The 20706-nt window shown below is 39.9% G+C and overlaps 1 protein-coding gene across 1 annotated transcript in view; it reads left to right on the top strand.

Annotated features, from left to right (window-relative positions):
* The window catches only part of HMCN1 (hemicentin 1), a 210070-nt gene that overhangs the window by 28000 nt on the left and 161364 nt on the right, over positions 1 to 20706 (top strand). Inside the window, exons 2-4 of the mRNA XM_069789569.1 lie at positions 7467 to 7537; positions 11724 to 11882; positions 12433 to 12555. Of these exons, the coding sequence (XP_069645670.1) occupies positions 7467 to 7537; positions 11724 to 11882; positions 12433 to 12555 (353 nt within the window). The remainder of the gene's footprint in view (positions 1 to 7466; positions 7538 to 11723; positions 11883 to 12432; positions 12556 to 20706) is intronic.

Genomic DNA, 20706 nt, shown 5'->3' with positions numbered 1-20706 from the left:
TCAGCTTCTCATGCCCAGCCAGCAAGAAGGCTGGAGGGGCACAAGAAGTTGGCACACGACAGAGCCAGGGCACCTGACCCAAAGTGGCCAAGAGGGTATTACATACCATGTGATGTCATGCCCAGTATATAAACTGGGAGGAGTGGGGGTGGGGGGATCGCTGTTCGGGGACTAGCTGGGTGTCGATTGGCAGGTGGTGAGCAATTGCCCTGCACATCATTTGTACATTCCAATCCTTTTATTACTACTGTTGTAATTTTATTAGTGTTATCATTATCATTATTAGTTTCTTCTTTTCTGTTCTATTAAGCCGTTCTTATCTCAACCCACGAGTTTTACTTCTTTTCCTGATTTTCTTCCCCATCCCGCTGGGGAGGGGCGGGAGGGGGGAGTGAGTGAGCGGCTGCGTGGTGCTTAGTTGCTGCCTGGGGTTAAACCACGACACACACATTTCATTTTTCAAGGTATGCCTTTAAAAAACGTGCATGTTTTACTGAGTACAGATCCTTATTTTTCAGATGCCTAGTGCTAAACTTGTCAGTCCACTCCATAAATAAAAAAGCATGTGGGAGATAATTGCCACTAAGGTATTCTTTGTGTTATAAGTTGGGGGAAACTATATATTTCTTGAGTTCTGTACTACATAATGAAGAAATAACTAAATATACTTTGATTGTACAGTTCTAGGCCACAGAGTGCTATACTTTTACTCCATTGCAAAGATGCAGCCCTGGTGAAAATCTGCATTATACCAATAAACTAGTAGAGTTGGGATGACATGTTGTTCTGTGTAGCAAAACAGGAATGTAGTAAAAGGGTGTTGTAATTACATTTGTTATTAAAATACCATTTTTTTTGTTGCTCTTGTGTGTGGTTTGGTGGGGTTTTGTTTGGTTTTTGTGTGTTGTGGGTTCTCTTCTTTTCTTTTTTTTTTTTTTTTTTTTTTAAAATTTTCATTTGTAGTGTACTAGTTCTGAAGGTTGTGTTCTTTGGAAGTATCCAAAGGTGTGGGGGCTTCCTGGGGGGATGTTTTGTTTTGTTTTTTTTAATCATGGATATGGTTTTGCACCAGGGAAACGTCTTTGCTCTGAATTAGAAGAAGGAATTCTGTGGGTGAGAGTGCTCCACAGGATTTAGCCTCTCTTCTGAAATTCCTTCAGCTACCAAGTATCAAATAGAACTTTTTTTTTTCTTCCAGAACAAACAAATTCAGTGTTCTGAGTTGATGAGAGGTAGGCAAATGGCTTCCATATTCCTTTGCTAGATCTCCTAAAGCATCCTGCTGTCCAAAACAGATATTTGGTGCAGATGTCTTACATGGTCAGAATTAAGGCAGTGCCAAATTTGCAATCACCCTCAGTGGTAATTATACGTGATTGTGTGTCATTGGGTAATTTGTGGTTTTCCCAATGTGCTGGCTGTTCAGCTTGTATATAAACATGTTGCGATATTTGTTTAGTTGCTTAGGTACAAGCTCAAACACCATAGTGGTTATGTTGAGAAGCTGCTGGAAGCTTCCCCTGTGTGCAACAGAGCCAATACCAGCCGGCTCTGAGACGGATCCACCGCCGGCCAAGGCCGAGCCAATCAGCGATAGTGGTAACGCCTCTGTGATAACATATTTAAGAAGGAAAAAAAGTTGGGACAGACAGAAACGGCAGCCCAAGAGATGAGTGAGAACATGTAGGGGAAACAATCCTGCAGACCCCCAGGTCAGTGAAGAAGGAGGGGCAGGAGATGCTCCAGGTGCCGGAGCAGAGATTCCCCTGCAGCCCATGGGGAAGACCATGGTGAGGCAGGCTGTCCCCCTGCAGTCCATGGAGGTCCACGGTGGAGCAGATATCCGCCTGCAGCCCGGGGAGGACCCCACACCAGAGCAGGTGGGTTCCCAAAGGAGGCTGTGACCCCATGGGAAGCCCATGCTGGAGCAGGCTCCTGGCAGGACCTGTGGATCTGTGGAGAGAGGAGCCCATGGAGCAGGTTTTCTGGCAGGACTTGTGACCCCATGGGGGACCCACACTGGAGCAGTGTGCTCCTGAAGGACTGCACGCTGTGGAAAGGACCCATGCTGGAGCAGTTCGTGAAGAACTGCAGCCTGTGGGAAGGACCCACATTGGAGAAGTTCGTGGAGGACTGTCTCTTGTGGGAGGGACCCCACGATGGAGCAGGGGAAGAGTGTGATGAGTCCTGCCCCTGAGGAGGATGAAGCGGCAGAAAATAACGTGTGATGAACTGACTGTAAACCCCATTCCCCGTCCCCCTGCGCCACTGGGGGGGGTTGGTAGAGAATCCAGGAGCGAAGTTGTACCTGGGAAGAAGGGAGGGGTGGAGGGAAGGTGTTGTGAGATTTGGTTTTATTTCTCATTACCCTACTCTGGTTGACTGACAATAAATTTAAGTTAATTTTCCCCAAGCTGAGTCTGTTTTGCCTGTGACAGTAATTGGTGAGTGATCTCTCCTGTCCTTATCTTGACCCACAAGCTCTTTGTTATATTTTCTCTCCCCTGTCCAGCTGAGGAGGGGGAGTGATAGAACGGCTTTGGTGGGCACCTGGTGTTCATCCAGGGTCAACCCACCACAGACATTTACATTGTCCTTTTGAGACAAGAGAATTTAGTTGCTGCCTAAGTCAGACATGCTGTCATGCTGTGTCTGTGTTGGGTTTTTCACATCTTGCATAATTACCTCTAGAGGACCGGGAACAGCTTTGGAGTAATGAGCCATGGGGAGACCTCCACAACAAACTAGTCCCAAATATTCCAATATCAGTGCCTAAAAATGGATTCATAGTTCAGCATCAGAACGGACATATTCTGTTAGAGTATTTCATGTGTCAGTCTTTGCCTAAAGAACTGATTAAGTTAAAAAAAAAAAGTTTTTTCTGCTTTACTTGGCGTGCTTGCAGGATCTAGTTTCTGAGTAAATATTCTGTATTTAGAATGATGCATTTGTAACTATGCTTGATTTGAGGAATGTCTGACTTGTGTGTTTGGCTTCTGCATGCAGTTATTAAGACTTTGGGCAATTTTGGATGTGTATAAAAGTGCAATTAGACCTATGAGTTGACTGGCTACATGGTACCGTTAAAGACGCACAAAAGAACAAAGTCATGCCTCCATCGCTTTTCTCAGACACCAGAAACTATTTTGAGTATTGACACATTGGTCTTTTTCTTTTTACAGTGTCTACTATTGTCTGTTAACGTGACTGTGCTTTTTTTGATATTTTATATTAGTTTAATGCCACAAAGCTTTTCAGCATTGTTTCAATGAAAGCTCTTGCACAAGATGAACTTGTACAGTGTGGTACTGTAAAACTGTTAAACCCTTTAAGTTCCTTCAGAAACTCTGCCTGAACTCATGCTTCACAGTTAGCATCTTGAAAGTTCTAAGAACAATTCTCCATCATGGTCTGTAATAGTTTTTACATTGTTAATAGTGCTGTAGTTTAGCATTGCACAGGTATTGGTGTCTCAACTGCACTGAGTCTCAGACCTGCCTGTCTGCATTTGTTCTAGAGAGCCAGGTCCAAACTGATGACTGCAACTTGATTTAGACTATACAGTTGTCGCGTCCCAAAGTTGGAGCGACTCAGGTTTGTGGATTTCCTTTGTCAGAATTAAGGTGAAACAACACCAGGGGAGTTCAAACAACAATCAACATTTATTCAACCTAGCTAACTTTGTCCAAGTACACATGAACTTGTTAATGTGAACCTTGCAACATGTCATTAAGCTGCTGTTTGAGAAGAGGAGGGAAGTGTAGAAAAAGAAATGGAAGAAGAAACATGAAATGTATCAGAAGGAGAGCCCTCCCGTTGAGTCACGAGGTTCAGAGCAGACCCCCTTGCTTTCTGGACTCCTTCTCAAAGAGGAGCTCAGGGGTGGCTAGATCCACTCCTAGTCTCAGACTTGGTCAACGGTTTATGTTTCAAAGGATGAGGTGTAGGGACTGTGGAGAAGAGAGAAGGAAAAGAGGGAGAGAGAGAATGAGAGAAAGAAAGAAAGAGAGAGGAGAAGGGTTTCACCAGTCCTGGGTCCAGTGTTGGTCCAGCCAGCGTAGAGATCCAGTTCCGGAGGGCGCGCGCCGAGGACTCGTTCTCCCTTCTTTTATAGTGTGTTCGATGGTCTCGACATGCGCAGTCCCATTCCTGGGTTTCTCTGGAATCGGTCAGTGAGCTTTGGGGGGGGCGGGGTGTTCATTGCAGAGTTGCCTCTCTTTTTCTGCTGGCATGACTGCTTAAGATAGAAGCACAGTCCCATCCTCTGTGGGGCCTCCTCCTCTAGGCGCTGCTGTGCTCCTTCTCCTGGTCACTTAAGATAAGGACTTGCGGCTTTGGAGAAGCGCGGTCCCACCCTCCGGGGGGCCCTCTCCTTTGGCCACATTGTCCTGTTCACAAAACTCCAGCGTTTTCACAGAGGCCATTTTCCTCACCAAAGTTCTTCAGCGAATGTTTGAGACATTGACTATAATTTGTCAGACCGTCACAACAGTTTTTGAGGTTCTTAGTGTATCATTAATTTAACCTTCTCTGATGCCTTGTGAGAGAACTTGCCATTCTTTCCCAAAGTCCTTTTTGGTAGTAGTTCCTAGTTGGCAAGTAAACTTAAAGCACTTCTGGTAATGTCTTCTCACTTTTGTCTATTCTGAATGCTTTGAAGGGCTGTGTTTACCTGCACTGATGAAATGGTCTTGCATGGGTTGCACTTTGAGGTAGCAGAATGAGGCTAAAAGAAAATGAACTTGGTGAAGGCTATTACAGCTTTTTTGGCAAGTGGGTCACACAAGCTGGTGGCACAACAGCGTGTGAAAGACAGTAGATGCTGAGTTTTTTGGTACAAGTTGGTGAGCATTCAAATGGTGAGAATCAGTCATATCACCATTTAGACCTAGAACGATGGGCTTGTAAGCTCCATGGGAAGAGTACTGAATAACCTTCATACAACTGAGAGAAGATCAGATCAAGTGGATGGGGGAAGCGATACCAGCCCAGAGTTGGATGGTTATTGCCATTCCAGATGCCTTCTGTATCAGTAATTGATTAGTTTAATGTTGGCAAACTGACTGTAGCTGTAGGTTTACATGAAGTACTAGCATCATTGCTTACAACTGGAAGTCTTCCTGATGTCCCTAAGATAAGAGCTGACGTAGAGAGACATGGTTTTGCTATCTTACACTGGGAATGTCGGTGTCATTCATGTTGCTGCCGTTTGACCCTTAGAAGAGATCATTGTTACTGAAGATGTGAATGATCCTATTCATTCCCTTCTGGGGCCTTGCTTGACCTCAGGGGAAGCTGATGAACTCTGGCCTTGGTTGCAGGATTGGCTGGGGAGATCTGCCCTCTGCATGGCTCCTGTGAAGTTCTCAGTTCTGTCCTGACAACCGGTAACTCTCTACTTGGTGCTGACTAGGCCATGCTCCCTTTCCAACCTCTGATCTAGGTGCCATTTCAAAGATCTGCTCTTTACTGAGCTCACACCAGAGGGCAGCCAGAGCCTTGGCAGGATCTTGTGGCGTGCTGGCAAGGGCTTGGGCTTGGGCTTGGGCTTGGCATCTGTGTGCGCTGCTGGAGCGAGCCCTTGCTGCCTGCGGAGAAACAAGGCAAAATGCTCATCCGATCTAAACTGGATGTGCTGTCTTTGCTTAGCTGAAGTAAAGTTGCTTTTCAGATTTTTATTTTATAGGGAAAGAAAGCCTTTCCAAAGGATTTACTGCTCTAGAACTGAAAAATGTAATCCCTCAACTGACAGGGAATAATGGAGCTAGTGGTTTTACTGTATGTATAAACCCCATTCTGTTATATGCTTTAGAACAATGGTTGGCAGGGGATAGATTTGAAGCATAACAATTTGGAGATAGCTTTATTACAGACATTCGCTTTAAAGAATACCCAAAGGAGGGTGATACCAGGTGGAGTGGTAGGAGTGGGAGTATCGCAGGATGAAATATGTGGAGGAATGGTGAGTCGTTATAATTGCCTTTTTGATGATACTGTAGTATTTTGGTAAATAACGTTCACAGACAAATGACTCAAAACCATACTAAAAAACCCTTAAGACAGTTTAATATTCTAGGAAAGGTTTTGTATGATCTCCTGGGTGACTTTCAAACAAATTAAAACCTACACTTAGCAAAAGGCACTCATAATAGAGCCCCCCAAGCAAACACGTGTGTGATTATAGTAGACTTTAGTGATGGCTGTTGTTGAAACTCCAGTGAAATAAAACTTTGGACCATTTAAAGAAGAAAAATGTCTAGATTATATGAAAGATAAGTATGTATTAACTTTTATAGAGCTTGGAAAGGGCTGTATGGTCTGCTGAGGCAGCACTTCCATGTAAGCTACAGCTGTGTTTAAATTGGTACCACTGCAGTTTCATGTTTTTCTTTCACCCTGACTGCATAATTGTACCCCATTTTGCATGCCAGTGCTCAGCTGATCTCTTCATGAGTGGTTTGGGGCACTAAACTAGGGGAAATCTATTCACTTTTTTCTTTTTGCGTGTGTGTCTTTATTTATTTATTTATTTATTTTTGGCTTAGCACCCTGACCCAGCTTGCTGAGCTAGATGAATGCCATTACTGGCACAAGGACAGGGCAGGAATGCCTGCCCAGGACAGGGGAAGAATGAACTGCACGAGTGCCAAGACAGATCAAGGTAAACTGTCAGGAAATCACAGCTGTAGGAAAACAGCTGGTTAGAATCACATTTGATACCAATTAGGAAGGCAATTGTTGAAGGGGCAGAAGGAGGCTTGTGGTACAGCTAGTGTGATTGGGAAATGCTCAAGTATGTGCTGCTGTCACACACCCCAGTCAACTTCAATTTGGTGTCCTGCCATTTCTCAATATACAAAGACATGGGAAAGACCACAAATAAAGTTGATTCTGCTTCAGTTCTTTCTGGCAACTGCTGGTAGATATGCTGCGTTTGGGCATTGGGCTCACACCAGGCTTTTCCAGCTAGAGGGTACATGGTTCTTTCAGGCAAGAGATGTGGCACTTTTTTTTTTTTTTTTTAATACATTGGTCAGTGAAGCTAGTATGTATATTCTGTTCAGAGAGGCCTCTCCTTCATGTTTACCTATACAACTGTTTCTGAAAAAATACATTATTTTTTTGGTGCAGCCACACTTGTTTTGGGGATTGTTCTTCCCTTCTGATTACTAAGAACAATTAAATGATTGGTCAAAATCAAATGTGAAAGAAACACAACACAGAATGCTTTATGTGCCTATAAATGTTTAAGACACCTAGAAGTTGGTAATACTAGAATGATTTTAGAGTTACTAGATTTGGAATCATGGATTTCAGTGCTGGGTATATCATTCTCAATTATTCCTTTTTGTTTCTTTTTTACTACCAGATTTTTATTAATCTGAAACAGTTTCAAGCTCTTCACTTGAAGTTGTCTTTTGATAACTTTGTGTTTTCCTCATAGTTTCCAATTGTTTTCATCCTAGAAATTGGTCCGGTGACGATAACCACAGATCCCAAGAAATTTCAATTTGAACTCAGGGAGCTTTATGTTCAGGTGAGTAACTTGTTCGTTCTTTATGTGGTTCTAGCAAAGGCCCTGTTTCCTCCCTCTAATCTTTCCTCTCGTGTTGATGTTTCTGCTGCAATGCTTCATCAGGATGTAGGTCACTTACCTCTGTCATTTTACCTGCACAAACTGTCATCTTCCTGTTCCCTGGTCATCTTAGTTTATGATTATAATTAATTATTTTGTCTTAGTTTACATCATTGTGTGGGGACTCAGTTCAATAATACAAGAAAGAACAGTTAGATAATGCTAACATTTATTTTGCATTTTAACTAGTCCTGCCACTTGTTCACAGATGCTTTTATGAACGGTTTTATTGTGTTCTGGAACTTATTTCCCATGAAAACCCCTCATTAGCTTTAACTAATTTAGGTACAAAAGGACTGTAAGACTCATCAAGTATTACTTAGGTACAGCCTTCACTGCCATGTGTTACTTTGCACCTACTGATTCAAAGGCATCAGGCTGACTTGGCTGCTCTTGACTTACACAAACACTGTTGAATTGCTTCTGTAGCTATGCTTAGGAGACAAGTAGCAGTTTTTAAACTAGCACACCAGTACATCTCCCTTGGTGAAGTTTCCCTGGGTGAGAGTGAACCACAAATGACATCTGGATCACGTGTTGGAAAGAAAGGGAAGTATTGGAATGGAGTTACCCTTACTGAAAGAAAATATGATCCTATTGTCTTGTCGTTTAATCAAGCAAAATGCTTCTGACCTGCAGAGAACCTTGTTGGAGTCAGTAGTGCCAGACAGACTCTTCCTTAGAAACTGGCACATGCTGTAATGCCTGTAATAAAAGATTGTTTGAAAGCCAATAGTGCTCTTTTGGGAAGAATAAGTAGTTTAAATGTTGGCAGAAAGCTTGAAATTTGGAGAAGCCAATAGTAAACTTTCAAGGAGGCAGAAAATGCCAGCTGTTATGCTTTTCTCCTTCATGGGGAAATGTAAACTTTAAAAATCCTTCCAGTCTTCACTTTTTGTTTTCTAAATAGCTATACTGGAAAATAACTGCAGCTATTTCTAAAAAGTATATGATTTAAAGGAAGCTTTTGGGAATTTAAAACTTTTCATTTACAAGTTGTTTAGAAGTTACTAATGAATTTAAGATTTCTTTTTTTAATCCCAATTTATTGCATATTTCATAATTACTTTCAAGATATGCTCATTCAGCTAAATTAAGACTTTCACTGACTTGCGTTCATTCATTATATTGGTGAAAGGCCAAAATATAAATTAAAAAAGTGATTAGAACAGGACTGATAGGTCATCTTGCAGTAGTTCTCAGAAAATGTAAACTTTTGCTACATGTTTGTTATTAGTATTTTTCCTAGAAAGGCAGTTAAGATGCAGGAATAAATATTGTGGAGGTAGGGGAAATTTTAAGTTAGGTTTATTTTGAAAAATGGTGTAGAGCAAATATTCTCATTAATAAACAAAGCTAAAATTAAGGTGAGGATAAATTATTTTAAGGAGTCTTATGTATAAAACAGATCAAAATATGTTGTCCAGGAATACTGCAGAATTTGTCCTCCCTGGACATCAGGATAAGCCCATCCCTTGTTTTCCAACAAAATTCATCTGGTCACAGAACAACTGGAGGGTCTGTACATGACATTAGAAATAAGCTTTTGGCTGGCATTTGACATCAGGTAAAAATTAGTCTGTATACATTTCACTGAAGAAACTAGGCCCTGTTTCTTTTTACATTCAAAGTGATAAAAGAAGTATTCCTTTGACACCTCATAAGTGGATCCTATTTTTGCCTATGTTTCATCTGTAATTAACTGGGAATCATTCTTATGGACAGCATGACAATAACTTGTACTTGGCAGCAGTGGCTTCTTAGTGTCTTCTTTTTTCCTGAGTTAAGCAGATTTTTTTGTGTATTCTTGTATTAAATACTGTTTTCACAATGGATAATTATTTGCATAAGCAATATATTTAAATCTTGTCTATATAAAAAAACTTCTAAAGTTATATTCACATAGTTTGAGTGTTACATGATCCTATGATACAGGTGCCAATACACTTGCATTAACAGTTATGAAAAGGCCTTACTTGAGTATTTCTCAGTGTAAAAATTAACAACTTAACGAAAGTAGTATTCTGTAAGAGTTGTTGATGACGCTTTTTAAATCTGATACTAAATTATCCATTTGTAAGTGGATACAATGGCATTTAAGGAAATAGTTATCTAGATATTAAATTTAGACATAAGAAATGTCAATAGTACAGATGAGCTGAGCTAAGAACCTACATTTCTGTATGCCTCTCCAAACCAAACAGAAGGTGAGACTTGCTGAGCTTTACTCACATCTGTCTTTCCAGAAAACTTCACAAAGTAATTGTAACCATATTTAATTGCAATTTGGAGAGAAAGGCAGGAAACACTTAAAGGATTTTTTTTTTTTTTTTTTTTAAATAAAGCTAATACATTTCTGTTTCGTAGTTTTACCCAGCTGCCTTTTGAGAATACCCCTCTTCTATGTTATGAGAATAAAAAAGTTCATGCTTGTTCTCAGAATAACCATTTAGGTCAGCAGTGCTTTTCCTATTATATGTAGAAAGTAGATGCTGCCAGCAGTGCTTTTCCTGTTACATGTAGAAAATAGATGCTGCCATATAAAATACTACAGGAGACAATAATCAAGTAGACTTGAAGTGGGAATACAGATTTCCTTTTTCCAGGTAGGTATCTGTAAAAAATTAGCTATTATCTTGATTTTGCCTACAAATTAAAGCTTTACTTGGAAGAGTCTTTTGCTGAATATGATACTCACTTCGCAGGAGCAGGAAAGAAATAACTTGGATATACTGATCTGTCCCATAGGATTGTATAAGCATTGCCAAGATAAAGTTCTGACGTGTGTCAAAAATATTTTTGGAGAATTATCTCTTGAATTTCAGGCTGTCTGGAGTCTGCCACTTGCTTTTCCCATAAAAGTTAGACTACATTTAGAAAGGACTGACTTATAAAAAAGAACAATGGCAATGTATCTATTCTTTAACATAGCTGAGAAGTTTATTGATATTCTTGCTTTGAAATTGGATTAAAGATACTGATAGATTAAAAATTGTTACTGACATGAACATTTAATTGGGGACAGCTGAACTTCTTAAAGACTGGGGGACTGTGGGACGCAAGGTTTTTTCTAGTTTATGTGTCTGTGTGAATGTTTAACCTTAAAACATAATTTTTGATGGCATCTCAAGGATTAAAAATAGATGCAACAATTGCATTATCTTTTTCCTTCTTCCTTGCCAGCATGTGGAGATTTGTATATAAGTATGTGTGAAGGCTTGTTGATTGTAGAAATAAAACAAATAACTTCTATATTTAATCTTGAAAGTGCAGAGATCTGTTGCTGTTTACAGGGGCAGGTTTTACAGTTCATATTCAGCTCTTTGGAAACTTCTGCCTTCAATATGCCAAATTAGTTTTTATGTAAGTTAAAGTGAACTTTTATTTAAAGTGTTTTCCTCTAATTCTTAATTTAGGAAGAGAAACTGATCCTTTCATATAAAGTTAAATAAAGTCATACTTGGAAGCATTTTGAGTGAAGAGGTGGTCTGAAAAATCTCCAGTTACGCAGCTGTCTACTTAGTGATACAGGTCACTGGGTACACATCACCTGTGGCCCCTCTGCTGAGCTCCCTGCACTGGCTGCTCTGCGGTGTGAAGTCTAGGTCAAGTTCTTGCTGTTGTGGTATCTAAAGGTCCTCCTGGAGCTCAGCACTGCTTGGCTGAGATCATTTCCCATCTGTGTCTATGACCATGACCTCCCATGACTGCTGCATACTACCGGAGCAATTAAATTGTCAGCCAGTAAGGGAGCGTGTGAGTATAGGAAAAGGAGCTGTCGCAAGAGCTGGAGCTAAACAAAACATGGTGCTCCCAGAAAAGATAAGAGTGACCATGACACCAACCATTTTCAGAGCTCACCACAACCCTCCCTTTGACTTTATTTTCCCTAAGGAATCATTGCAGTTGCTGCTTGGGAGTGCGAGTCTGTGACAGCACTCTGCAGAAACCATATAATGCTTAGGATAAAAAAAGTGAATAAATTATTAGAATCTGAGAAAGCATCTGTCCTGAATATTGCAAAAGCAACTTATTTGGCATGTTCCTTCTCAGAAAAATGTTTTGTTTTTCTTCTTATTGTGAGCAGGGTGGTGGAGACTGTCCAGAGATGAGCATCGGAGCAATAAAGATTGCTCTAGAAATTTCTCTTCCTGGTTCATTCATCTATGTATTTACTGATGCACGGTCCAAAGATTATAGACTTACCCATGAAGTACTTCAACTCATTCAGCAGAAACAATCACAGGTACAGAGGGGATTTACATTGAGCTGGTTTATGTATTTAATGCCCTGTTTTCTCAATATTGAAGGGTAAAATTTTTCTATGTGAGGCTCGGTGAAGTCTTTTTACAGAAGGGAACATAATACTTCGATTCTAGGGATTTTTTTTTTTAAATAGAGAGTTAACTGATCTGGTTAAGAAAAAACTTAAAGGAATATTCCTTTTAATGTTGTGAATTAAATAGTGCAAGTGAACCTTCTGCCAGTCTATGTATTCTTGGTCAGCTTACTACTTACATGGATGTTTTTATATTGTTCTGAAACAAGTATTCTGTGAAGTACAAGTGCTGATAGATGAGTATCATTTCTAAAGTGATTCTTGTCTGTTCCTTTTCTTCTCCATTGCTTTTTCCATCAGTAGTGAGTGCAATATGGCTGTCCTTCATGCAAAGTAATATGAACCCAAGCCAAGTGATACAGTTCTTTTGTCATCATGCCTTAATGCTGTCTTTGCAATGTTTTCCTAAAGTTTGCACTGTGTGCCAATTGATTATTTTGGTTTTTTTTAAATACAGGTAGTATTTGTGCTGACTGGAGACTGTGATGACAGGGATCATATTGGTTACAAGGTCTATGAAGAAATTGCCTCAACGAGTTCTGGTCAAGTTTTTCACTTGGACAAAAAACAAGTTAATGAGGTAACTCTGCAATATATATTGAAAACAAGGCAGAGGCTTATACTCTAAATCTTTAAATGAAAAATCTCCAGTTAAATGACCTGATCGTGGGTTAGGGAGTGTAAGGGGAAATTCTAAATGTTGTACTATTGATATGCGGACTGTTCCACGTTTCCTTGTTTTTCCATCTGCTATATGAGGATGCAATTCTGCGACTTTTATTTACACTGGGGAAGTCTGACCTGCCATATCTGAACAGAACCTTGCCAACTTCCCTTCACCTGTGCCAGAAGGCTTCCAGGAGGAGAGCCTTTAAAATACAGAGCAGTTTGGTGGTCTGAGTAGCCCAGTGACTTTACTGCTCTGAATGAGAGTGCAGTATCATCTTTAAATGAGCATTTTGTTAGCAAGTAAGGGATTGCCAGTAAGCCTGGACAAAGATGGTCTTCACCCTATGGACAGATGGGTGTGAGCTAACAGTTTTCCATTGTTCACAAAGTAACTGTGGCAACTTTTTAATTGAGGTTACTGTTTCAATACTTTTGACAGCTCTGCTGACCTGCTGTTAATTGTGATTGCTGACTCACAGCCTTGAAGGACTATTTTCTTTGAAAACTCCAGTGAGTCTTAGGCAGAAATGAAATTTCAATAGTGCATGACGAAATAATTTGGAGAGATGAAATCACTTGTTAGTTATCTGGAGAGCTGGAATTGTTTATAAATGTTGTAAATGTTTTCTTTTGATTTCCTGGTATAGGCAAAAACTAGATGAGTTTTTTAAATAAAAAACTACTTCAGTTTGTTCCTTTTTCTTTATTTCCTAGAATGGACGATGACAAATGTTGGAAATAAATTGCAGTTTTCTACTGTTGTTGCCTAGAAAAATTGAAGTTCTTATTGGGGATGTTAGGTTAAAAGTCATAGGAAAAGAAATTAGCTGTTGGGACTGTGCAGTTCCTGACCTGTGTTTTGCTATTATTTGCCTATGAAGGGTAAAACTTCTCTCTGTGAAACTCCATGAAAACCCTTTATACAGAAGGGATCATGATACTGCCAGTGCGAAATGCTCTTTGCCAGGACTGAAGTTTTAGGATTAAGTTTTTGTTTGATTGTTTTGGTTTTGTTTTCTTCTGCTTTTGGGGGGTAGAAGTGAGGAGAAAAAGCCACTTATAGGAGCTAGGCAACACCATGTTCTTAAGTGGAGCTGCATGCACTGTTTTGTCGACTGCCTGCCTCTGCCTTCTGAAATTCTTGGCACTTTTCCGTTTCTAAGAATACCAGCTTTTGCTTGAATCGTTAGTCTATATGAATTTTGAGTAAGGTTTTAAGCTGGTGGTTTCAGTAGCCACTTTTACCTCCTTCCTGCTTCATCTCAGCATTTCCTTTGAGCAAATAATGGGCTCCTCATCTGTGGGCTAGACAGCCCATGGCTGCACAAGAGCCAAAGATTGATATCAACAAGTGATGATATTGGTAGGTGCTACTCTTGCAGGGTCTTTTTTGAGGGGGAGGGAAGACTACACTGTTTTATATAATTGCATCTCCTTCCAGTGGCCATAGGCTGTAAGAGATCGCCTAGGTAAAAAAAACAAAACAAAAGCTCTGAATCACTTCCAGAAGTCTTCCACAATAACTGCTGAACAATTTGCATTAAAACCAAACCCCAAAGACTCTAAAATAATTTTAGTGATCATTGACCTTACATAAAACTGCATCTGGGCTAAGAGACTGTGAAAATGAGTTTACCAAAACACTGTCATCCCAAATAAAATCTTTACTGCAGATTTCAGTTCTGGATCAGAATTCCTATTTTCAAGGAGCGTATCTGCCAATGGGTGGATGCAAATGAACAGGAGATGTAGTAGTAATCTGCATCATCTGTTTATGGTATATCCTTCAGGCAAGATTCAACAGAAATAAAACTTGCCCTCCTTTTTATCTGAGTAGTCAATGATGTGTAAAGAATGAAGTTTATAAATGCTAAAACATATTCACTGTTTTGGGCCTAGAGACAGCTAATGCTAAATTGTAGATTGGGAAAGAGCTACAAATTCACTGACTCTGAATACTCTGCCAAACCAATGTCTTGTTTTGTTAAAACATTTTTGATTGTTCTACCCCCAAAAAACCCAAACAAAACTATTTTTAGTGTGTAAAGTTTCAAACCATTACTCTTGTGCTTGCCCTTTGTGTATTAAGTGGAGAATGAAGCAATATTATAAGCTAGCTACAAGGAAACACAAGAAAACAATACTTGATACTTATCTAATTCTTGTGTTATTGAGAAGACTAAGAAAACTTATTGCTTTTTTTCACTTCTGAAAAATATTTTATGATTGCAAATACTACAATTAACTTGGTCAAAATTATTGTCAATTGACAAAGTGGTGTTGGGTTCAGTCCAGCGACGCACTTTGTGAAATATGTAAGTATCTCCACTTATTTGCTGAATGAAGCTCCTCTAACAGTATGACAGGAAGGTCATATTTTGACAAATTTGCAACGGTTTCTGTGCATTAGATTAATAAGAATATTCTTAAAAGTCCAAAGCACAAGTTGTGTTTTTATTATCTAAAATTCTTGTAGATTTTTCCTTTATTTGGGATATTGGGTGTACCAGCATCTCCAGAGGTAACTCTGTATTCAAAAACCGTGACAGGTTTCTAATAGTAAGAGGTGAAATATGTTTGTGTCATATTTGGTAAAATTTGATTAATTATCTGATTCCAGGTCTGTAAGAGAGAAAAAGTATTTTGTGATCAGAGTCCTTAAAAGGGAAAGGTTTACTGTTCAAATTTTGGTTTTGAAGTTCTACTTCTATTAACAGTTTGTAAAGACTACCATTCTTAACTACAAATTAAGTGGTCTTCAGTTTGAAATTTTTCAAACTGCTCTCTAGTTTGAGGTTTTTTATCCTATTGAATCAGTTCTAAAATGAATGTCCATCCATTCAAAAGAACAGTAGCATTCTCATTTTGCCTCCAATGTCTTGGAAAGGTTATTATGCTTGTTCTATCAAAGCATTTAAGTCCTGATCTTGAAAGGTGTTTCTTTAGGGTGTGATTTTTCTTGGCTGCAGTGAGGTTGCATGTCTGCTTTTGAAGGCTCAGGGCTTAATTTGCAATAATTGCTCGAAATTAAAATGCATTGAGAATACTCAGCAAACATGGGTTAAATTCTTCTGTTAAGAACAGATTCTGTATTTTCATAACCATATCCAATTTTATTTGTATCTTTCCAGAAGGTACTAATTTTGACTTGAACTGAAGTTATATTACACCACACTTACTTACTCCCCTCATAATGGAATACTTTAAGGAAATTCCTGTAAGTGATTCTGATGCCCAAAGGTTTGTACTGATGCCAGAACTGGTGTCAAGATGAACAGTGATGATCAGCAGGGTATGAATTTAGTACAGCTTAAAAACAGTGGAGATTAATTAGTCATCAGATCACGCCTCCAGTTCATTTTGATTGTTTGTGGTAAAAATGAGTCATTACTGTGTCTGATGAATTGGACTGATCAGTATGGCTAAAGCTGGGAGTTCACAAGAACTGGGCTAGTGAGTGGTAGTTTTCCATTTCTTTTAGTATTGAAACACTTGATTTTTCTTATTTTAACCTTCCTGCAAGAAGGGAAAATTTTCCCTGGGCTACTTAGAAATACAGCTTGCTTACTGATTTCTAAAATAAGTAGTAATTTATGTACCATATATGGAACATTGATGGGAGGAGAACTGAGAATGACTGTAAAGGAGATTGGAGACATGGTGTTGACTTTGGTAGAAAAAGGGGGTGTTGTTGAGTGACTCGAAAGTTGGATGAGACTAGATGAGGGAAAAAAAAATAATTTTGGAACCTGGGTGAGAAGCCTGTGAATAAAAGCCATGATGTGAATGAGAGAAGATTAGGAGGGGACTGAAGACAGGGATAGGACAAGACTAGTAATAGAACATGTTAAAAGGAATGGTGCAAAAGGGGCCATTCTTATGGGGAAGGTGCAGAAGGCTAATGTCTGTAAGATCATGTGGATATGGAATGGAGTTCAGTACACTTCACACTCATGAATGCTTTGCTGTGAACAGAAGTCTAAACCTCACTAGAAAAGCATCCTATTTCTCCTGGCTGTTAGTCCTCATGGAGGATGGCAACCTAGCACTTAGGCCTACACGGCTAGGTTAGTGTTAAAGGTCTGTAGTGTGTATGAACCAAGCATATGTTTGGATGATGGTACATGAGGAAGCAATTTTAAATGTTGTTTCACTTTGTTAAAAATGTAAAAAGCCCCTCCACTGCTTTACAAGAATAATATGAAGGTGACAAAGTCAAAAGCTCAAAATTATATCTTAGAATTAAGGTTTGCTGCATAACCCTGTTTTCTTGCCTTCTCTTCTCCTTCTGTCCTGTCATGGTTTAAGACCAGCCGGCAACAAAGTACCATGAAGCTGCTCGCTCACTACTCCGCTGGCCCTGGTGGGATGAGGAGGAGAAAATATAAATAAAAGCTCATGGGTTGAGACAATAACAGGGAGGCATCACTCACTGATTATGGTCACAGGCAAAAACCAGACTCAACTTGGGGAAAAAACAAAACCAATTTAATTTACTACCAATAAAATCAAAACAAGGGTAATGATAAATAAAACCAAATCTTAAAACACCTTCTCCCCACCCCTCCCTCCTTCCCGGCTCAACTCCACTCCTGAATTCTCTACCTTCTCCCCCCCAGCAGCACAGGGGTCAGGGGATGGGGGTTGGGGTCAGCTCGCCACACCTTTTCTCTGCTGGTCCCTCCTCATCACGGGGAGGACTCCTCACTCTTCCCTTCCCCTGCTCCACCGTGGGGTCCCTCCCATGGCAGACAGTCTTTCATGAACTTCTCCAATGTGAGTCCTTTCCACAGGCTGCAGTTCTTCATGAACTGCTCCAGCGTTGGTCCTTCCCATAGGCTGCAGTCCTTCAGGCACAGACTGCTCCAGCACGGGCTTTCCCATGGAGTCACGGCCATCTTTGGGGGCATCCCCCTGCTCTGGCGTGGGCTCCTCCCCAGGCTGCAGGTGGGCATCTGCTCCCCAGCTTGCCTCCATGGACTGGGGGGGGACAGCCTGCCGACTAACCACGGGCTGCAGGGGCATCAGCCTCCTCTGGCGCACCTCCTCCCCCTCCTTCCTCACTGACCTTGCTGTCTGTGTAGGGCTTTCTCTCACATTCCACTCTCCTTCCCTGCTACAGGTTTCCCCTCTTAAATCTGTTCTCCCAGAGGCAAGATTGATGGGCTCAGCCTTGGCCAGAGGCGGGTTTGACTTGGATCCAGGGAAGCTTCTAGCAGCTTCTCACAGGAGCCACCCCTGTAGCTCCTTCCCACTACCAAAACCCCACCACAGAAACCCAAACCATGTCCCAAACAGTCATTATCCATTTTCATAGAAAAAGAAGGAATGGTTTCATGGGAGAGGCAGCTGAATGCTGCCTTAGAGAGTATGCTTCTACTCTGAAGATATGTATTGTACAGTGAATGCCAAACAAGGAAGGAAAGAAAAATAGTTACAGCTGTCTTTTTTCTACTTTATATGGAACTTGGATTCTCTGGAGGAAATAGACTGTGATTATGTGCATAAGCACTATCATAAAGCAACTGCAAAAGGATGTTTTAAACACAGTTGAAAGCAGGCAGGCTTAATTCTTGTTTCCTAACTTTGAAGAGCTTGAGATTCAACACTAATAAATTTTTCAGTTGTGTGTTTTTTATACATGTAATTATATATAATTTATGATTTATTTTCATAGCATAATTTTCACATGCACTGTCTCAGTCATATTTTTAGATGTGCATTTAAAAGCATTCTTAGAATATTTTTCTCTTTGGGTGGAAGTATGAACCCATATATACTTAAGCAATGAAACAGTTAACTTCAGATCCTGTTCGTTTGACTGTTTGAGAAATATTCTTGAGACCCAGAGTAAACAAATGGGAATAGAGACCATGCTCCATAGATTTTCCAGGTTTCAGTATGCATTCCAAGAAATGACCTGACAGCAGGGCAGGTTGCAAGAGCAAATTCTCTGGTGAAGTGTTATAAATTATTTCTGTGTTTGTCCTTCCCCCTCTAATAATATTCATCAAGTCACATTTTGGCAGAACAACAGAAGCTGCTGTTGTTTTGTGGGCTTTCTGTAAGGGTCCCAAAGGAGGGGGAAAAAAAAAAAAAATCTACTTCCAAACCAGTGTTACAGCAGTATTGCAAACCTCTTTGGAATGACAGGGTTGGGAAATGGATCTCCCAGAATTGCTTATTGAACTTTGGGGAAAAAATTAACTATACAAGCAAGTTACTGCTGGACTTAAGACAGCTGGGTCATTCTGTTGCCTTCCATTTTCATTTTTTGAACATGAAAAACTCTCAAAAACTGAAGTCAGGTTCTACTCTGGATTCAAGATTCTTACTTGCTCTCAGTAGCTTCTACCTCTGATATATATTTGTGTTAAAAACAAAGGTGTTCTTGCTTTCTTTTTTCTGAAATGGCAGTTGCACAACCTAATTCTTCCCTGGGATAATGCGTTTTATTTTAAGGGCAATTTCTGCTATAAGAGAACTCCGAAGTAGCCGCAGGGTCATCAGCCAGCCTGCATACAATTAATAAACTGGAATTTTAGCTAAGGTTTACAGCAGTTGCTGTAGAATCTAAGTACTTCATTGCTCTATCTGTTCGTGTAACACTCCTGTGAGATATAAATGTGTTGTTGTGCCCCTTTTGGTTAAGGACCATAAAGAGATTAAGGTGGTGTGGCTAATGTAACAACTTGACAGTTATGCAAAGTAATTGCACAAACTAACAATACAAGGATGAGGACATAACCCTTGTCAGCTTAGGCAATGTATAATTATAGGAACCGGAGGCTCTAAAAATCATACTCTGTATAACTAGATCAGTATGTATTTATATAAGGAAATACATTCCCATATGCCTAAGGTCAGACATAGTTGGCATAACGTGTGCTTAAGAGCCCGTGCCTAATGTTTAGTGTTGGTTGGACTTCCGTGAGGATCTTGAGCCAGGCCCACTTTTCTTTACTTTGTATTCACAATGGGTCAAAATATAAAATGTGTATGCCAGCTCTTCAGAAATATGACACACTTTTGTAGCTCTACTCTTCCTTCATAGATTTCAAAAGTGGAAGGAGATGCAAACTCTTCTTAAGTTTGGTGGGGGTTTTTTTGTTTTTCAGTGTAACAAATGGTAGGAGCTACAGAATTAGGAGGTACTTTTAGAATCCTGGCAGTGATTTGTATTCATGTCCTCATCTGACTACCTAGCTGTTGGAATGAAAGGAGACAGACCAAACTCCCATTAAAGGTATAGTGGGTGCAACAGTTCAATCCAGTAACCACTGCCCCCTTTGGAAAAACCCATGCTGACTGATCCCTGTCACCTTCCACTTCATGTGCCCAGAAAGATAAGGAAAGATAACAGAATTGTGTGTCATTAATATTAAAAAATAATCAGAACCAGAAAAACCTCATGTTGTGCTTCAGGAGCAGATAAATCTTCTCATTCTGTCAGATATACAGATGGAAACCTAGTATCCTTGAAATTCATGTTATACATCTGAGATGAAACTATGGCAATACTTGTCTTTTCATTTTACATCTATTGCACTAGCTAAATTATCAAACTATAGCAGATGAGTAAAGGTGTTTAGGAAGCTCTTGCATGGTGGAAGACTGTTTTCATTAAGAAAAGAAAACCAACCTGGGTAAAGATTTAAAAAAGAAAAGTTTGAGCTCAATCTCTGTTCTGGACTCAGACTGGATCTTGGTAAATGTTCAAATATTTTTACATCTTCAGAATTCGTTTTCATTGCCTGAAAATTATCTAGTTCCAGCAGGGACCACAAAACTTAGTGTGTACTCATCCATCCAGCTGAAAATTCCCTTACTTTAAACTCAGCAGGTTTAAATTGATCTAAAAATCTAAGGCTGAGGGTTTGTTGTTTTTTTTTCTTTGAAGCTGACATTTTGAAGCCTTCTGAAAGCAAAGGAATGTTAAAATAGGTTGGGGTATTGTGTTTTGTTTTTTTTCTTTCAGTGTGTGTTATTGCTTTAAACAAATGAGATTAACTGTGTTAAATTCATGTTTATATGCTAACTCAAACCCTAAATTGGTCTCGTG

Source organism: Haliaeetus albicilla, chromosome 8 (genome assembly GCF_947461875.1).
Source record: "Haliaeetus albicilla chromosome 8, bHalAlb1.1, whole genome shotgun sequence".
NCBI classification, from domain to species: Eukaryota; Metazoa; Chordata; class Aves; order Accipitriformes; family Accipitridae; genus Haliaeetus; species Haliaeetus albicilla.
The sequence above is the reverse complement of the archived record's forward strand: the minus strand, read 5'-3'. Positions and strand labels throughout refer to the sequence as shown.